Source organism: Scyliorhinus canicula, chromosome 3, assembly GCF_902713615.1.
Source record: "Scyliorhinus canicula chromosome 3, sScyCan1.1, whole genome shotgun sequence".
NCBI classification, from domain to species: Eukaryota; Metazoa; Chordata; class Chondrichthyes; order Carcharhiniformes; family Scyliorhinidae; genus Scyliorhinus; species Scyliorhinus canicula.
The window spans coordinates 20,371,719-20,389,940 of record NC_052148.1 but is presented as its reverse complement, the minus strand read 5'-3'; the positions used below and the strand labels follow the sequence as shown (position 1 = coordinate 20,389,940).

General features: G+C 48.4%; 1 protein-coding gene across 1 annotated transcript in view; it reads left to right on the top strand.

Annotated features, from left to right (window-relative positions):
* Positions 1–18,222, top strand: part of LOC119963845 (dedicator of cytokinesis protein 2-like) — a 1,353,280-nt gene that overhangs the window by 83,127 nt on the left and 1,251,931 nt on the right. Inside the window, 1 exon segment of the mRNA XM_038793193.1 lies at positions 6,999–7,082. Within this exon segment, the coding sequence (XP_038649121.1) occupies positions 6,999–7,082 (84 nt within the window).

Below are 18,222 nucleotides of genomic sequence, written 5' to 3'. Positions count from 1 at the left end.
GAGGGCTGATTCCATAGTAGTTTTTAAGTCAATTAAATTGATGCGACCATCAATTCATTCAGAGACACAAGTTGAAGTAAACTGTGGCTTTAATCGGCTTACAACTGAGCCTGCCTGAGATTATGCTGAACTGAGGGCGGACTCGCAGGACCGCAGCACTTATACTTCCTGCACATGCTCCTCATCTCCCCCTGTGGGCAGAGCCATGCAACGGCTCACAGATAGAGCCCACAGGGACACAGTAATGTAAGTGTGAATTTATGGTGGTGACACATTCACCACAAACCCGAGTGTTAAAATGACACCAAACAGAAAAACCTGGCTTACAATGAGTGGCCTAAATATAAAGCTGGTTTACTTGAACAAGGTGCAAAGTGAATGCAGTTGTCTCTGGTACTACACCTCTGTAACACTTAATGCCTGAGGAACACAATGTGGCCAGATGGCCAAAGCCTGAATCGGAGGCCCGACACAGAATTGGACACTTTAAATTAAAACAGAGCCAACAGCCTGGAGCCAGGCCTGATGGGAATTTGGACCGGCCAAGTTCGAAGACACCAGTCAGAGACAGGCAAGCCAGGGCAAGTCTGGACTTGTCCTGCAAATGGCGGTTGGAGATAATTGTTCCTATCCAAACGAGGGCGATTATGCCCAGACGTTCTATCACCTCAGATTCCCGCCATTACCTTATATGGAACAGGGATTTGTGCGGACTATGCAGCTGAAGATGGACCTCTGGAGGGGGTGGTTCTTGACGTCCTACAAATTTGGAGTCGGCAACTCTATTGGGTATTGTGACAACTCTATTGGGTGTTGTGACCCCCACCCAATGACCTCACTGCCTAAAGGTCAGAGAATCTTCTGGGAGAGCTGGAAACAGCCCAGAACTGATTCCACTACCCGGGATCCAGATAGCCAGAGACTGGACACAGATTCACCTGAGTTTGGCGGAGGAAGTAAGAAGAGACCTTCAAAGGTGGGGCTCACTCCCACTCTTCCTGGCGGGGAGAGTACAGACGATCAAGATGAACATACTTCCATGGTTCCTCTTCCTGTTTAGATCCCGACCGATCTTCATCCCCAAGGCCTTTTTCCAAAACGTAGACAGTTTAATCATGGCGTTTGTGTGTGTGTGTATGGGGGCGGGTGTAAGAACCCGAGAATTCCCAAAGAGGGAAAGTCAGAGGGGACCTGGCTCCTGCGAACCTACAATGCTACCACTGGGCAGCAACGGCAGAAAGAGTGAGGGGATTGGTACAAGAACCCGACACAGATTGGGTACAAATGGAGGAGGCATCCTGTAAAGGAACAACCCTCTGGGCCCTGGCCACAGCAGCACTCCCATTCTCCTCAACAAGGTACACAACAAGCCCAGTGGTAGCGGCCACACTGAGAATGTGGGCCCAGCTGAGACAACACTTTGGGATAGCAAAATGTCCCCCAAGGCTCCCATATGCAGCAATCACAGATTCCCCCCAGCCATGCTGGATACCACCTTCAAAAGATGGAGGCGGGACGGGGGCACACTGACGGTCGGGGACTTCTACATAGGGTGCAGACTGGCGACACTGGACGAACTGACGAGGAAGTGGAGGCTAGCAAAAGGACAGGAAATGAGACACCTCCAAATAAAGCACTTCCTCCGCAAAGAGACAGTAGGGTACCTTGGGTCCCCAGAAAGCACACTCCTAGAGGACCTGATAGGCACAAGCAGCGAGAAGGGGGGGCTATGTAGGAAAATATACGGACAGCTAATGGGCAGAGCCCAAATACCACTGGACGAGACCAGAAAAAAATGGGAGGACGAACTGGGGACAGAGGTTGGATGGGGACTCTGGAGCGAAGCACTGAGCAGGGTGAACTCCACCTCCTCCTGCGCAAGGCTAAGCCTAATGCAGCTCAAAGTGGTGCACAGAGCACACCTGACCAGAACCCGAATGAGCAGGTTCTTCCCGGAGCTGGAGGACAAATGTGAGCAGTGTCAGGGGGGCCTGGCCAACCAGACCCACATGTTTTGGGCTTGCCCCAAGCTTGCTGGGTTCTGGACAGCCTTCTCCGAGGCAATGCCCAAGGTTGTGGGGGTGAGGGTGAAGCCATGCCCAATAGTGGCAACCTTCGGGGTATTGGAGCAGCCAGAGCTACACACAGGGAAGAGGGCCGATTCCCTCGCTTTCGCTTCCCTAATGGCACGCCGGAGAATCCTGCTCGGCTGCCGATCGGCAGCACCACCCACAGCTGCAGGCTGGCTCGCTGACCTCTCGGAATTTCTCCACCTGGAGAAGATTAAGTTCACCATCCGAAGGTCAGAGGAAGGCTTCCTGGATACTTGAGGGTAGTTTGTCGGCCTGTTCCAAAACATGTTTGAGGCCAGCAACGAGGAGTCACCTAATACGAATTTTTTAAAAACACCAAGAGAGATGAGGTAGCAAAATACTGCACAACCCCATGGGGGGAGAGGCGGGGTGCAGAAGGAAAGTGGGGAAACCACAAGAGATGAGGGGGGGAGGGGGGGGGGGGGCTACTCCTCCCTTTTTTCTTTTTTTTTCTCCACTCTGTCTGGAAAATAAAAGAAAAGCACAGCCGAAGCCGGGAGGTGGGGGGGAGGGCAACAGTGAAGGGGGAGGAACCATAGACCGATCCAGAGGGCAATGAAATGCACATCGGGTCAGTTAAACGAAGGACAAACTAAACCCCTCTGTGTAATAAAGGAAATTAGCGCGGGCGAGAAAAATGTGATGTGTATCTATACATCTGCTTATAAATATGGGAAATGCGCTTGTGAATAAATTTGGGTTGAACCGTGAACCTGTTTCTGCCCTTTGTTCATCTCACAAATAAGGGCAGCTGGGTAAAATGTTTTAACAATAAACTGGTCCAAGTATCTGATAATTTCCAGAAAACAGGAACACAGAATTGGCTATTTGGCCCTTCGAGCCTACTCTGTCATTCAAAAAGGTCATGGCTGATGTGCCTGTGTTTTCTCTGTCTGCACCCCAACACCCCCCTGCCCCCTTGCCGACCAGAAATCTGTCTAATTCTGCCTTGTATGAATTCAATGTCGCAGCCTCCACTACCTTTTACTTACCGATCGGAGATGAAGAAAATTGGGGAGAGTGAAGGATAAAACCCTCCATCTCTGCATTATCTTCCCATGACAAATTTGTCTTCCCCTGTTTTCCCTATTGACCTCCTTTGGAAAGCCATACTTCTTTTACCCACAAAAGTTGTCATTTACAAGCAGACATTGGTCAGATTGAACTTCCGCTTTACCTTTCACAAAGTCTTAGTTCCCGAATGTTTCAGGGCTGAGGTCTGAAGCCCATTTGCAGAAGAGAATGAATAGAATTCCTTCAAACTGTATGATGTAGAGCGGCATGGCGGCACGGTGGTTAGCACTGCTGCCTCACGGCGCCGAGGACCCAGGTTCAACCCTGGCCCCGGGTCACTGTCCGTGTGGAGTTTGCACATTCTCCCATGACTGCAAGGGTTTCATCCCCACAACTCAAAGACAAAAAAACTGTGTGAAGCATTTTGGTAAAGGGATTGGGCAGTTAATGATGAAAGAAGTATATTTGTACCTTACACCTGCGGATGTCCCATACATTTTATAAGTAATGAAGTGTAGTCACTGTTATAATAGGGTTGTAGATTCACTGCAGTGGGGTAGTTGGCTATTTGGCTCATCAAGTTGATTTCAGCTCTCTGTTGAGCAATTCAATTGGCCCCCTTGCCCTGCACTAACTCCGTAACCCTGGAAGTTTATGTCCGTCAAGCACCCATCCAATTTCCTTTTCCGATCATTCCTTATATCTCGGCCTACAGCAGCGGGTTCCACATCATTACCATTTGCTGCTTCAGAGCTCTTCCTCGTTTTCCCTCTGTATCTCTTGCCCAAAACCTTGCACCGACATCCTCGTGCAATGGGCTAATGGGAATAGCTTTGCTTTATCTACCATGTGATAATCTTTTCTGTCAAATCTCCCTAAGTGATACACCGATGTGTCCAGCTGACATGAGCGATCATTACTTTACCAGTGTCATTAAAGCAGAGAGGACATCTTTTGGCTGAAATTTCGTGGTACTGATTGTAACCTGGAGTGATTGATGCAAGAGGGAATTCCATCATTTTGCTGTTAAACATGGCTCAGGGTGTAGCACTCTTAGATTTGAATCAAGCACCGCTCCAGAGACTTAATTCATTTTTAAAGAATTAATTAATGGGATAATAATAATAACCTTTTATTTCACAAGTATGAAAAGCCCCTCGTCGCCACATTCCGACACCTGTTCGGGTAAGCTGATATGGGAATTGAACCCGCGCTGCTGGCCTGGTTCAGCATTACGAACCAGCTGTCTAGCCCACTGAGCTAAACCAACCCCTGTGGGTGGTGTTGGCAAGGCCACCATTTGTTATTTATCCCTAATGGGATAGCAGAATGGTGGCACAGTGGTTAGCACTACAGCCGGCTTCACAGCTTCAGGGTCCCCGGTTGAATTCCAGCCTCGGGTGACTGTGTGGAGTTTGCACATTCTCCCCGTGTCTGCGTGGGTTTCCTCCGGGTGCTCCAGTTTCCTCCCACAGTCCAAAGATGTGCAGGTTAGGTGGATTGGCCATGCTAAATTGCCCCTTTGTGCAAAAAAAAAAGGATAGAAGGGGCTTCTGGGTTACGGGGATAGGGTGGAGGTCTGGGCTTAAGTAGGGTGCTCTTTCCAAGGGCTGCTGCAGACTCGATGGACTGAATGGACTCTTTCTGGACTGTAGGGATTGTATAATTCTATGCATTGCCCTTGAGCTGAGTGGCTTTCTGGACCATTTCTGAAGGAAGTTAAGGGTCAACCACATCGAAGTGTGCTTGCAAACAAGCGACGAGACAATGTTGAACCATAACCGATTTATTGAACTAAGAAGAACTATGTACACAAGAGAGCTATTGCACAGGTCTTGTTCCCATGACTCCCAGGGTAACCAAACCCCAATAGCCAAATCCGCGCTAAAAACACCTGATAAGCTAATGTTTGCGGCACTCTGTTCCTATAGGCTCAGGGTTTGTCACGTGGGCCGTGAAGTATCGTCCCTTAAAGGAGCCACACTACCACATTCCTCTCCTCCCAAATTTCCTCACAGATCCCTGAAATATAAAAACAGAAAAACCCTTATTTACAGTTATGTACAGATAAAGAGAGTTACAGTGAGGGAGCTCAAAACAAAGTTCATGAGGTAAGTCTATCGGGCGGTTTCCTAACACTTGCTGAAGATCTCAACTTGGCCACTGGCTCTTCCAGATTAGAGGCATCTGAGTCAACAGTAAGGGCGGGCAAAGTCCAAAATAGGGGTAGTACTCACTGCTTCTTCAACACCTTCGGTGGCTCCTGATGATTCCTCTTGAGAAGATCTCTGTTCTAGCACCACCTACTCAGCAAGCCGTATACTGGTAGCTGGGCTTTAGCCCACCCCCACCCTTTTCAGGGGATGACTTTCGCTCCTTCTCAAATGATCAACGTGTTTCCTCGCCTCACTGCCCTGTAGGGTCTATGGCATAAGATGCTGGTCCAGTCCCGACAATGACGCTTCCAAAGTTCGGCAAGTACATTAAATCGTTGAAGCGACCTGTCCTTCTTGGCTGTAACATGGTGGCCATTCTGAGAGGCTTGCTTAGCCTCCACCCTGCAAGGAAAGGTCCTGGGATGCCTGCCCATTAACAACTCAGTCAGGGTGACCCCAGTACGAGAGCAGGAAGTCACTAAGCAAAGCAGCAGTGGCTGATCAGCCTTTATTTTCATTGATACTTTGAAAGTTTGGACAGCTCTTTGCCCCCCGCCCCCCCCCCCCCCCCCTCCCCCATACCCTACGTCTTAAGGTCAGGGCCCGCCGGTTCGATCCCTGATATGGGCAACCTGGCACCTGGCACAGCCAGTGCCACCTGGGCACCTTGTAATCCAGAGGCACAAGCTGCAAATCTGGGAGCAAGGGGTCAAATCGCACCACAGCAACTGGTGGAATTTTGATTAAACTAATAATCGGCAATGGAAAAGGTTGTCTCAATAAAAGTGACCATGAGACCACTGTCGATTGCCGTAAATATCCATCTGGTTCAAGGATGTCCTTTAGGAAAGGAAATGCCGGCCTTGCCCTGCCTTGGTTTACACGTGACTCCAGACCCTCAGCGGTTGACCCTTCTCTGAAATGGCCAAGAAAACCACTCAATTCACGGGCAATTAGAGATGGGCAACAAATGCTGGCCTTGCCAGTGACGTCCACATCCCAAGAAAGAATTTTTAAAAACCAAGGCTATGGACCAAGGGCTGAACGGTGGGATTCGGCTGAATAGCTTTTTTTGAGGGGCCAGCATTGACACAATGGACCAAATGGCCTCCTGCTGCACTGTAAATGTTTAGAAGTCTCTGGTGTAAGACCAAAACTCCCAGCGTTCATGACTCCAAGGCGAGAGTACTGAATGAAAATGAAAATCGCTTATTGTCACAAGTAGGCTTCAAATGAAGTTACTGCGAAAAGGCCCCCTAGTCGCCACATTCCAGCGCCTGTTCGGGGAGTACTACCCATTGAGCCAGGGTTAGCACCTTTCAATGCAATGCTGCTTGTGGAATTGTGCTGTTGTGTTATACTGGCATGTCTGCAGTTCGATGATAATTCATCATATGAAGACAATTCAATGTGATAAGGTGTTATGTATAAATGTATATATTATTAATTTCTCTTCCAGGTCTGTTTGCTCAGCATTCATTTCCTACTGTGTCATTTGAGATTAAATATTTTCTTGTGAATAGTAATCTATGCCATCACTTTGATGACTGCGGCACCCCAGTATCTTTCATTTCAGCAACATTCAGCCCAGGATTTTTTTGTCCTATTTTTAATCATGCCACTTTGCAGCACAAATCTTTCATCTGAAGTTTGCAAAGTCGGTTTTTCACCTAATTATATTTTCTCCCTGACGTTATTGTTTTTTTTTTCAATTTGTTTCTCATTTTCTTTTCAGCTGTGTGGAATTTCAAAGGCACCCAGGAATATCACATCCCTCTGCAAATCGGCGACACTGTCAACATCCTCCAAGTATGCGAAGGTGAGCGTCCACTCATCAATGTTCAGGCTCTCGCTGGCATCGCAGGGGCTGGTTTAGCACAGGGCTAAATCGCTGGCTTTGAAAGCAGACCAAGACAGGCCAGCAGCACGGTTCAATTCCCGTACCAGTCTCCCCGAACAGGCGCCGGAATGTGGCGACGAGGGGCTTTTCACAGTAACTTCATTTGAAGCCTACTTGTGATAACCAGCGATTTTCATTTTAATTTCACTTGTCGCAGGGTGTTCCGCGTGCAAACTCTTCCGTGGCAGATACGCAAGTCAAGTGGGGATGTTGAGCCAGTTGGAAGTGTCTCAGTGTGTCCTGGGTGGTGTGAAACAATCCAATAGGGTTTAGTACAAAGGAATTGAGTTAATGTCTGCAGATTATGTATTATGTCAATGTTAGGGCAAAGGACTCGGGCTGGTACACAAGGACAGGAACAGCATCCCAGTAGTGTGCTGTGAGTTTTATGGAAAGAAAACAAAGTATGGATATAATGAAACCATAGAACATTACAGCACAATAGGAAGCCATTCAGTCCATCAGGTTGGTGTCAGTTCATTCAATGAACAGTACCGTTAATCCTACACTATCTCCTTAAAGTTCTTTCCCCTTCAGATATTTCCCCAATTTCCCCTTGAAGGCTGCCATTAATCCTGTTTCCCTCATGCTGTCAGGCCTCCCACCTCAGCCTCCTCCGGAGGTCCCCAGCAAATAAGATGTCAGGCTTCAGCCAATTTGGTTCACTGAACGCGACATCAAGAAACGGCAGAAGGCACTGGACACTGCAACAGTTCTGGGCCCTGACAATATTCCGTTAATAGTACTGAGGACATGTGCTTCAGAACTTGTGGTATCCCGAGCCAAGCTGTTCCTGTACAGCTATAACACTGGCATCTACCTGACAACGTGGAAAATTGCCTGGGTATGTCTTGTACACACAAACTAGGACAAATCCAAGCCGGCCAATTGCTGCTCGATTGGCCTACTCTCGATCATCAATAAAGCGATTGAAGAGGTTATCAACAGTGCTATCAAGCAGCAGTTACTTAGCAATAACCTGCTCACGGAGGCTTAGTTTAGGTTCCGCCAGAATCACTCAGCTCCTGACTTCATTACAGCCTTGGTTCAAACAAGGACAAAAGAGCTGAACGCCAGAGGTGAGGTGAGAGTGACGGCCCTTGACATCAAGGCAGCATTTGACCGAGTATGGCGTCAAGGAGGCCTAGCAAAATTGCAGTCAAAAGGAATCAGAGGGAAAACTACCACCTATTGGAGTCATACCTGGCACAAAGGAAGATGTTTATGGCGGTTGGAGGCCAATCATCTCATTGCTGCAAGAGTTCCTCAGGCTGGTGTCCTAGGCCGAACTATCTTTAGCTGCTTCATCAATGACCTTCCTTAAGGCCAGAAATTGGAATATTCGCTGATGGCTGCACAATGTTCAGCACCATTCGCAATAGCCAAGCATTCCTCTATAATCCCAGGGCTATACTTACTTTTGAACCCCCAGAGGGATCCTCGACTGAACCTTATTTTGCCAAATCTGTTGTAAATCTCACCAACGTGACTTCACATCAGTGAAGTATGAATATTCAGTGAAAGGGGAATCATGTGGTGGGGGGGAGGATGTGGCGTTAATAATATTAAAATTTATTGAAATGTGGCTGATGCTCTTCATTTGCGGGCGGGAATCCCGTTACATCAGCGGCGAGAGGCGGGGATAATTAGGAAATACGATCTCTCCGGAGAGGATCGCGTTTCCTGATGCTCTCCAGATTTTGCACCTTTAAACAAATTAATTTGCGGGATGTGGGCGTCGTTGGTTAGGCCAGCCCTAGTTGCCCATCAGAAGGTGGTAGTGAGCTGCCGTGTTGAACCACTGCAGTCCCTGAGCTGTAGGTACACCCACGGTGCTGTTAGGGAGAAAGTTCCAGAATTTTGACCCAGTGACATTGAAGGAAGGGTGATATTTTTCTAAGTCAGGATTGTAAGTGACTTGGAGGGAAACCTCCAGTTGGTGGGGATCTCAGGTATCTTCTGCTCTTGTCCTTCGAGATGGTAGCAGTCATGAGTTTGGAATGTGCTGTCTAAGGAACCTTGGTGAGATACTACAGTGCATCTTGTAGATGATACACATGGCTACCACTGTCCATTGGTGGTGGAGGCTTTGAATGTTTGTGGAAGGGGTAGCAATCCAGCAGGCTGCTTTGTCTTGGATGGTGTCGAGCTTCTTGAGTGTTGTTGGAGCTACACTCATCCAGGCAAGTGGAGAGTGTTCCATTTAACTCCTGACTTGTATCTTGTAGATGGTGGACAGACTTTGAGGGTCAGGGGGTGAGTTACTCACCATAGGATTCGTAGTCTTTGACCTGCTCTTGTAGCCACAGTATTAATGTGGCTAGTCCAGTTCAGTTTCTGACCAATGGTAACCCCTAGGATGTTGATTGTGGAGGACTCAGCAATGGTAATGCCATTGAATGTCAAGGGATGGTGGTTAGATATCTCTTGTAGGAGATGGTATTGCCTGGCGCAAGCCTTGTCCAGATCTTGTTGCATTTGGACATGGACTGCTTCATTGCCTGAGGAGTCGTGAATGATGCTGAGCATCTACAAACATCCCACTTCTGACCTTATGATAGAAGGTTGGTTATTGATGAAGAAGCTGAAGATAGTTGGTCCTTGGACATTACCAAGAGGGACTCCTACACTGATGTCCAGGATTGAACTCCCAACCACCACAACCACCTTCCTTTCTGCCAGGTACGACTCCAACTAACTGAGAGTTTGCTTCATGATTCCCATTGACTCCAGTTTAGCTCGGGCTCCTTGATGCCATATTCAGACAAATACTGCCTTGATGTCAAGGGCAGCCATTCTCACCTCACCTCTGGCATTCAGCTATTTTGTCCATGTTTGAACTAAGGCTGTAATGAGGTCAGGAGCTGAGTGACGCTGGCGAAACACAAACTGAATGTCCGTGAGCAGGTTAGAGTAAGTGCCGCTTAATGCACTGTTTTTTTATTTTAGAATACCCAATTATTTTTTCCAATTAAGGGGCAATTTAGCATGGCCAATCCACCTAACCTACACATTTTTGGGCTGTGAGGGCGAAACACATGCAGACACGGAGAGAATGTGCAAACTCCACATGGACAGTGACCCGGAGCTGGGATCGAACCTGGGACCTCAGCGCCGTGAGGCAGCTGTGCTAACCACAAGGCCACCGTGCTGCCCTTTAATGCACTGTTAATAACTCCTTCCATCACTTTGCTGATGATGGAGAGTAAACTGATAGGGCAATAATTGGCTTGGTTGGATTGTCCAGTTTCTTGTGTACGGGACACAGCTGGGTAATTTTCCACATTGCCGGGTAGATGCCAGTGTTGTATCTGTACAGGAACAGCCTTGGCTAGGGATAGCAAGTTCTGAAGCACATGTCTTCAGTACTATTACCACAATATTGTCAGGGCCCAGAGCTGCTGCAGTATCCAGTGCCTTCAGCAGTTTTTTGATATCACATTTATTGAATCCTATTGGCTAAAGACTGACATCTGTGATGCTGGGGACCTCTGGAGGAGACTGAGATGGATCATCCACTCAGCACTTTTGGCTGAAGATTGTTGCGAATACCTCAGCCTTGACTTTGAGGATGGGGGTATTTGTGGAGCCTCCTCCTCCAGCGAGTTGTTTGATAGTCCATCACCATTCATGGCTGGATGGGGCAGGACTGCAGAGCTTACATGGGGCATGAACGGTAGCATTGTGGATAGCACAATTGCTTCACAGCTCCAGGGTCCCAGGTTCGATTCCGGCTTGGGTCACTGTCTGTGCGGAGTCTCCACATCCTCCCCGTGTGTGCGTGGGTTTCCTCCGGGTGCTCCGGTTTCCTCCCACAGTCCAAAGATGTGCAGGTTAGGTGGATTTGCCATGATAAATTGCCCTTAGTGTCCAAAATTGCCCTTAGTGTTGGGTGGGGTTACTGGGTTATGGGGATAGGGTGGAGGTGTTGACCTTGGGTAGGGTGCTCTTTCCAAGAGCCGGTGCAGACTCGATGGGCCGAATGGCCTCCTTCTGCACTGTAAATTCTATGATAATCTATGATTACATCTGATGTGTTCTTTGTGGAATCGCTGAGCTCTGTCTATTACTTGCTGCTTACGCTGTTTGGCACACAAGTAGTCCTGTGTTGTCGCTTCACCAGGTGACACCTCATTTTCCGGTAAGCCTGATGTTGCTCCTGGCATGCTCTCCTGCACTCTTCATTGAACCAGGGTTGATCCCCCGGCTTGGGGGTAATGGTAGAGAGGGGGAGATGCCGGGCCATGAGGTTGCAGATTGTGGTTGAATATAATTCTGCTGCTGATGGCCCACAGCACCTCATGGATGCCCAGTCTTGAATTGCTAGATCTGTTTGAAGTCTATCCCTTTTAGGATGGCGGTAGTGCCACACAACACGATGAAGGGTATCCTCAATGTGAAGATGGGACTTTGTCTCCAAAAGGACTGTGCGGTGGTCCCTTCTACCGATATTGTCACTGACAAATGCATCTGCAGCAGGCAGATTGGTTAGGATGTGGTCAAGTTTGTACCAGCCTCCCCGAACAGGCGCTGGAATGTGGCGACTAAGGGCTTTTCACAGTAACTTCATTTGAAGCCTACTCGTGACAATAAGCGATTTTCATTTTTTGTTTCATTTTTCTTTTTCAAGTATGTTTTTCCCTCTTGTTGGTTCCCTCACCACCTGCTCCAGTCCCAGTCTAGCAGCTTTAGGACCCGGTCAGCTCGGTCTCCGGTGGTACTACTGGGCCACTCTTGGTGATGGACATTGATGCACAATCAATGGACACGAAACGTAGTCATATTACCACAGAGATTGAAGTCCCCGACCCAGAGAATATTCTGTGCCCTTGCCACCCTCAGTGCTTCCTCCAAGTGGCGTTCAACATGGTGGAGTACTGATTCATCAGCTGATGGTAACCGGTGCGTGGTAATCAGCAGGGTGTGTCCTTGCCCATGTGTAACCTGAAACTATGAGACTTCATGGGGTCCAGAGTTAATGTTGAGGACTCCCAGGGTAACTGCATACCACTGTGTCACCACCTCTGCTGGGTCTATCCTGCCGGTGAGACAGGACATACCCAGGAATGGTGATAGTGGTGTTTCCAGTGCCAGGTTGTCCGTCTGGTTTTATTCCTTTTTTGTGTTTTCATAGCAGTTGAATACAGCTGAGTGGTTGGCTAGGCCATTTCAGAGGGCATTTAAGAGTCAACCACATTGCTGTGGGTCTGGAGTCACATGAAGGTCAGACCAGGTAACAGTAGCCGATTTCCTTCTGAAAGGGCATGACTGAACCAAATGGGTTTTTACAACAATGGGTTCGTGGTCATCATTAGACTTTTAATTCCAGATATTTTATTGAGTTTAAATTCCGCCACCTGCTGTGGTGAGTCTCTTGATCATTACCCTGGGTCTATGGATTTCTAGTATAGAGGCAGTACCGCAACGCCACCACCTCCCGTTCTCTCTGACGGCGAATGCGGGCTGAAAGTCGCCTTCAGCATCTTCCTCACTGTCTGCTTTATTTCCATTATGCTGTCAGACCCACGTATTGGCTCTGCATAGAGGTGTCCATTTTTGTTCCCTAACTTCCCACTTCTCATCTGATAACATTTTACTGTTGGAAGACCATTTCATTCCCTATTCTGCTAGCTGCCAATCTATTCTTGTCATTTCCTTTTTCACTTCTCCGTACTTCCGATATTCATTCTGATTCTCCGCCTGTATTTCCAGGCTGACGTCTGTCATATGTCCTCTTTCGCTGCTTTGTCTCGTGCTCTTAGCATCTTTGCCATCCAAGAAGCTCATGCTTTGGTCGTCCTTCCCCCCCCCCAACTCTTCCCGCCACCTCCCCCTCTCCCCGCTGCAAATGAGGATGGAAGATTAAGGCGCAGAGTTCCCTCCCTTTCTCTATCCTTTTTAAAAATAAATTTACAGAAACCAATTTTTTTTTTTGGTTTCCAATTAAGAGGCAATTTAGTGTGGCCAATCTACCTACTCTGCAAATCTTTGGGTTTATGTAGGTGAGACCCACGGGGAGAATGTGCAAACTCCACACAGACAGGTACCCGGGGCCGGGATTGAGCCCAAGTCCGCAGCGCCCTGAGGCAGCAGTGCTAACCACTGCACCACCTTGCTTTCTAACCCTTCTCTAACCTTAACACAATCATTGGCTCATTCAGTATTGGAGCAATCAATATCTTGCATTATCATGACTCTTTAGCTCTTGCATTTCTCACCAGTTTCCCGAAAATCTGTTTCTCTATCCTTCCCAGGAGTTGGTGGCATGTAAAATACATTAATCTTTCTTAACCCCAAACAAATTGTTCATATTTTTGACCTTTCAAGGGCATCGTTTTCAACTCTGTGATATTTTCCTTTTTCAAAACTGCCAACCCTCCTTTTTACCTTCCCCTATCTTTTCTGAATATCTTGTACCCAGTAATGTTAAGCATTCAATCTTCTGCTTTTTTGAGACATGATGTGGAGATGCCGGCGTTGGACTGGGGTGGGCACAGTAAGAAGTCTCATAACACCAGCTTAAAGTCCAACACGTTTGTTTGAAATCACTAGATTTCGGAGTACAGCTCCTTCCTCAGGTTCACAAATACAGCACATATAGGCAGAGACACAATTGCAAGATAATGACAGATTGCAATGTGAGTCTTTACAGGTAAACAAGCCTTCGCAGGTACAAACAGTGAGTGGAGTGAGTGATAATCACAGTAATCGAGATGTGAATTGTCTCAAGTCAGGACAGTCAGTAGGATTCGGCAAACCCGGGCAGTATGGTGGGGGTGACATGTAATGTGACATGAACCCGAGATCCCGGTTGAGGCCGTCCTCATGCATGCGGAACTTGGCTATCAGTTTCTGCTCAGTGATTCTGCATTGTCCTGCGTCCTGAAAGCTGCCTTGGAGAATATTTACCCGAAGTTCAGAGGCTGAATGTCCTTGACTGCTGAAGTGTTCCCAACTGGAAGGGGCTGCGCATGCATGAGGACGGCCTCAGCCGGGATCTCAGGTTCATGTCACATCACATGTAACCTCCACCATACTGCCCGGCTTTGCAGTATCCTATTGAATGTGCTGGTGTGAGACAATTCATACCTCGATTGATTATCCCTTCCTTCATTCACACTATTTGTACCTGTAAAGACCTGTAAAAACTGGGCAGCACGGTAGCATGGTGGTTAGCATAAATGCTTCACAGCTCCAGGGTCCCAGGTTCGATTCCCGGCTGGGTCACTGTCTGTGCAGAGTCTGCACGTCCTCCCCGTGTGTGCGTGGGTTTCCTCCGGGTGCTCCGCTTTCCTCCCACAGTCCAAAGATGTGCGGGTTAGGTGGATTGGCCATGCTAAATTGCCCGTAGTGTCCTTAAAAAAATAAAGGTTAAGGGGGGGGTTGTTGGGTTACGAGTATAGGGTGGATACATGGGTTTGAGTAGGGTGATCATTGCTCGGCACAACATCGAGGGCCGAAGGGCCTGTTCTGTGCTGTACTGTTCTATGTTCTATGTTCTAACTCACATTCCAACCATTCTTCACATTCCAATCGGTAATTATCTTGTGTCTCTGCTAATATATGCTGTAAGAAGTCTTACAACACCAGGTTAAAGTCCAACAGGTTTGTTTCAAACACGAGCTTTCGGAGCGCAGCTCCTTCCTCACCTGAGGAAGGAGCTGCGCTCCGAAAGCTCGTGTTTGAAACAAACCTGTTGGACTTTAACCTGGTGTTGTAAGACTTCTTACTGTGCTCACCCCAGTCCAACGCCGGCATCACCACAATATATGCTGTGTTTGTGAACCTGCCTCCACTTCACCTGATGAAGGAGCAGTGCTCGGAAAGCTAGTGATTTCAAATAAACCTGTTGGACTTTAACCTGGTGTTGTGACTCTTTTGAGACAGTCATCAGTTGCACCATATTCCCGGGGACTCTTAGCACCTGCAACTCACCAACCTTATTAATCCCACCATACATATACACACAGGTACTCTAAACCATGCTTATAACTCCTTGAATTTTCGATAATCTCAATTCTATTATTTTACCCGTCTTAACTCTTCTTCGCACACTTGAGGAAGTTGTCAAGGTCTTAGAGAGGGTATAGGGCTTGGAGAGGGTGCAGGTTTCGGAGAGGGTGCAGGCCTCAGAGAGGGTGCAAACCTCGGAGAGGGTGCAGACCTCGGAGAGGGTGCAGGCCTTGGAGAGGGTGCAGACCTCAGAGAGGGTGCAGGCCTCGGAGAGGGTGCAGGCCTCGGAGAGGGTGCAGGCCCAGAGGGGGCGCAGGCCTCAGAGATGGTGCAGGCCTCGGAGAGGGCGCAGGCCTCAGAGAGGGCGCAGGCCTCAGAGAGGGCGCAGGCCCAGAGAGGGTGCAGGCCTCGGAGAGGGTGCAGGCCTCGGAGAGGGTGCAGGGCTCGGAGAGGGTGCAGGCCTCGGAGAGGGTGCAGGCCTCGGAGAGGGTGCAGGCCTCGGAGAGGTTGCAGGCCTCGGAGAGGGTGCAGGCCTCGGAGAGGGTGCAGGCCTCGGAGAGGGTGCAGGCCTCGGAGAGGGTGCAGGCCTCGGAGAGGTTGCAGGCCTCGGAGAGGGCGCAGTCCTTGGAGAGGGCGCAGGCCCAGAGAGGGCGCAGTCCTCGGAGAGGGTGCAGGCCTCAGAGATGGTGCAGGCCTCAGAGATGGTGCAGGCCTCGGAGAGGGCGCAGGCCTCGGACAGGGTGCAGTCCTCGGCGAGGGCGCCTCAGAGAGGGCGCAGACCTTGGAGTGAAGTGGAGACTTACTAGATTGACATCAGGGGTGAGCAATATCATTTATCCAGACTGTTTGGGTTTATCCTCCTTGGAATGGAGAAGATTAAAGGGAGATTTAATCGATACATTTTGATGCAGTAGAGAGGGAGAAACTGGTTCTACTCAAAGGAAAGAGTTGGTAACTAGAAGCCCCAGATTTGAAACAATTTGAGCCAGGGGGAGATGATTTATTTTACTCAGCGTGCTTTTGTGATCTGGAGGACACTGTCTCAAAAGGCAATGGAAACAGATTCAATAGTAACTTTCAAAAAGCAATTGAATATGTACTTTAAAAAAAAATGTAGAGCTATGGAGAAAATGCGGAGGAGTAGACCAGCATGCAAGCTCCTTCAAAGAGGCAATACCGGTACAAAAGGTCAAATGGGCTCCTTTTGTGCTCCATGAATCATTGATTTTTTGACAGTATGGCCAAGGTGGAGGCATTTTCGATTGAGGTGAGAGCTCAGAAATGAATTAAATGGTTGTTTGAATCTATTAAATTTTAACAATTGCTTATGACCCAGGAGGATCTGCTTGATGGGAGTAGCCATTTTCAGTTTGATTTTGTATAAATGAAAAAAGAAATGAAAATCGCTTATTGTCACAAGTAGGCTTCAAATGAAGTTACTGTGAAAAGCCCCTAGTTGCCACAGTCCGGCGCGTGTTCGGGGAGGCTGGTACAGGAATTGAACCCGCACTGCTGGCCTACCTTGGTCTGCTGTAAAAGCCAGCTATTTAGCCCTGTGCTAAACCAGCTCCCTTTAACAAGGGCGGAATTCCGCCATACCCATTGGGCGGGGGGCCCCGGTGGGACGGAGTGGCGGAAACCACTCCGGTGTTCGGCCGCCCCAAAGGTGCGGAATCCTCCGGACATTGTCCCCTGACATCAGCATTCTTGTCATTTAAAAAAAAATTTAGAGTACCCAATTATTTGTTTTCCAATTAAGGGACAATTTAGCGTGGCCAATCCACCTACCCTGCACATCTTTGGGCTGTGGGGTGAAACCTACGCAGACACGGGGAGAATGTGTAAACTCCACACGGACAGTGACCCAGGGCCGGGATCGAACCCGGGTCCTCAGCGCCGTAGGCAGCAATGCTAGCCACTGTGCCACGTGCCGCCCTGCATTCTTGTCATATGGTCACAGAGTCATACAGCACAGAAAGAGGCCCTTTGGCCCATCGTGTTTGCACTGCCCATAGAAATCATGGAATCCCTACAGTGCAAAAGGAGGCCATTTGGCCTATCGGGACTGCACCAACCCTCCGCAAAAAGACCCCACGCAGACCCACTCCGTCCCACCGGGGCCCCCCGCCCCACTGGGTATGGCGGAATCCCGTCCTTTTTAAAGGGAGCTGGTTTAGCACAGGGCTAAATAGCTGGCTTTTACAGCAGACCATAACTCCACCTAATGTTTGGACACTTACGGGAATTGTAGCACAGCCAATCCACCTAACCTGCACATCTTTGGACTGTGGGAGGAAACCGGAGCACCCGGAGGAAACCCATGCAGGTGCAACCAGGATGTGCAAACTCCACATTCAGAAACAAACCCGGGTACCTGGTGCTGTGAAGCAGCAGTGCTAACCACTGTGCCACCATGCCCCAATCAAGCACCTACCATTTCGAATCCCATTTCCCAACATTTGGTCTGCAGACTTGTATGCTATGGCATTTCAAATGCTCATCTAAATGCTTCTTAAATGTTGTGAGGGTTTCCACCTCTGCCACCCTCTCAGGTAGCAAGCTCCAGATTCCCACCACCCTCTGGGTGAAAAAGGTCTTCCTCAAATCTGCTCTAAATCTCTCATTACCTGAAATCTATGCTGCTGGCTATTGACCCCTCAACTAGGGGGAAAAGGTTCTTACTATCTACTCTATCAATTGTCTGAAAAATGCCCAAATCTGACATAGCTTACCGGATGTTCTGAAGTAGTCAGGTTTCTTCAGACTCTCCATCCTACGATCCGTCGTCGGTGTGGATGTTTTGATCGGTGTTGCGGTGTGATTGCTTTCTTCAATCTTCTCACAGCTATCCTGTGTAATCTAATTGCTTATTATTTTAGAAATAACCTCCTGGTACCATGTTGTGTTCTTTGGGGTTCTAATCCTACGATAGTTGGCGTAATGTAGCTTTTATATTGAACAAAGCTGAAGATTTATTTACACTACTTAACTAGATTTGGCACTTACTCCTACATAATAAACAGGTATAATAATAATCTTTATTGTCACAAGTTGGCTTACATTAACACTGCAATGAATTTTAGTGAAAAGCCCCTAGTCGCCACAT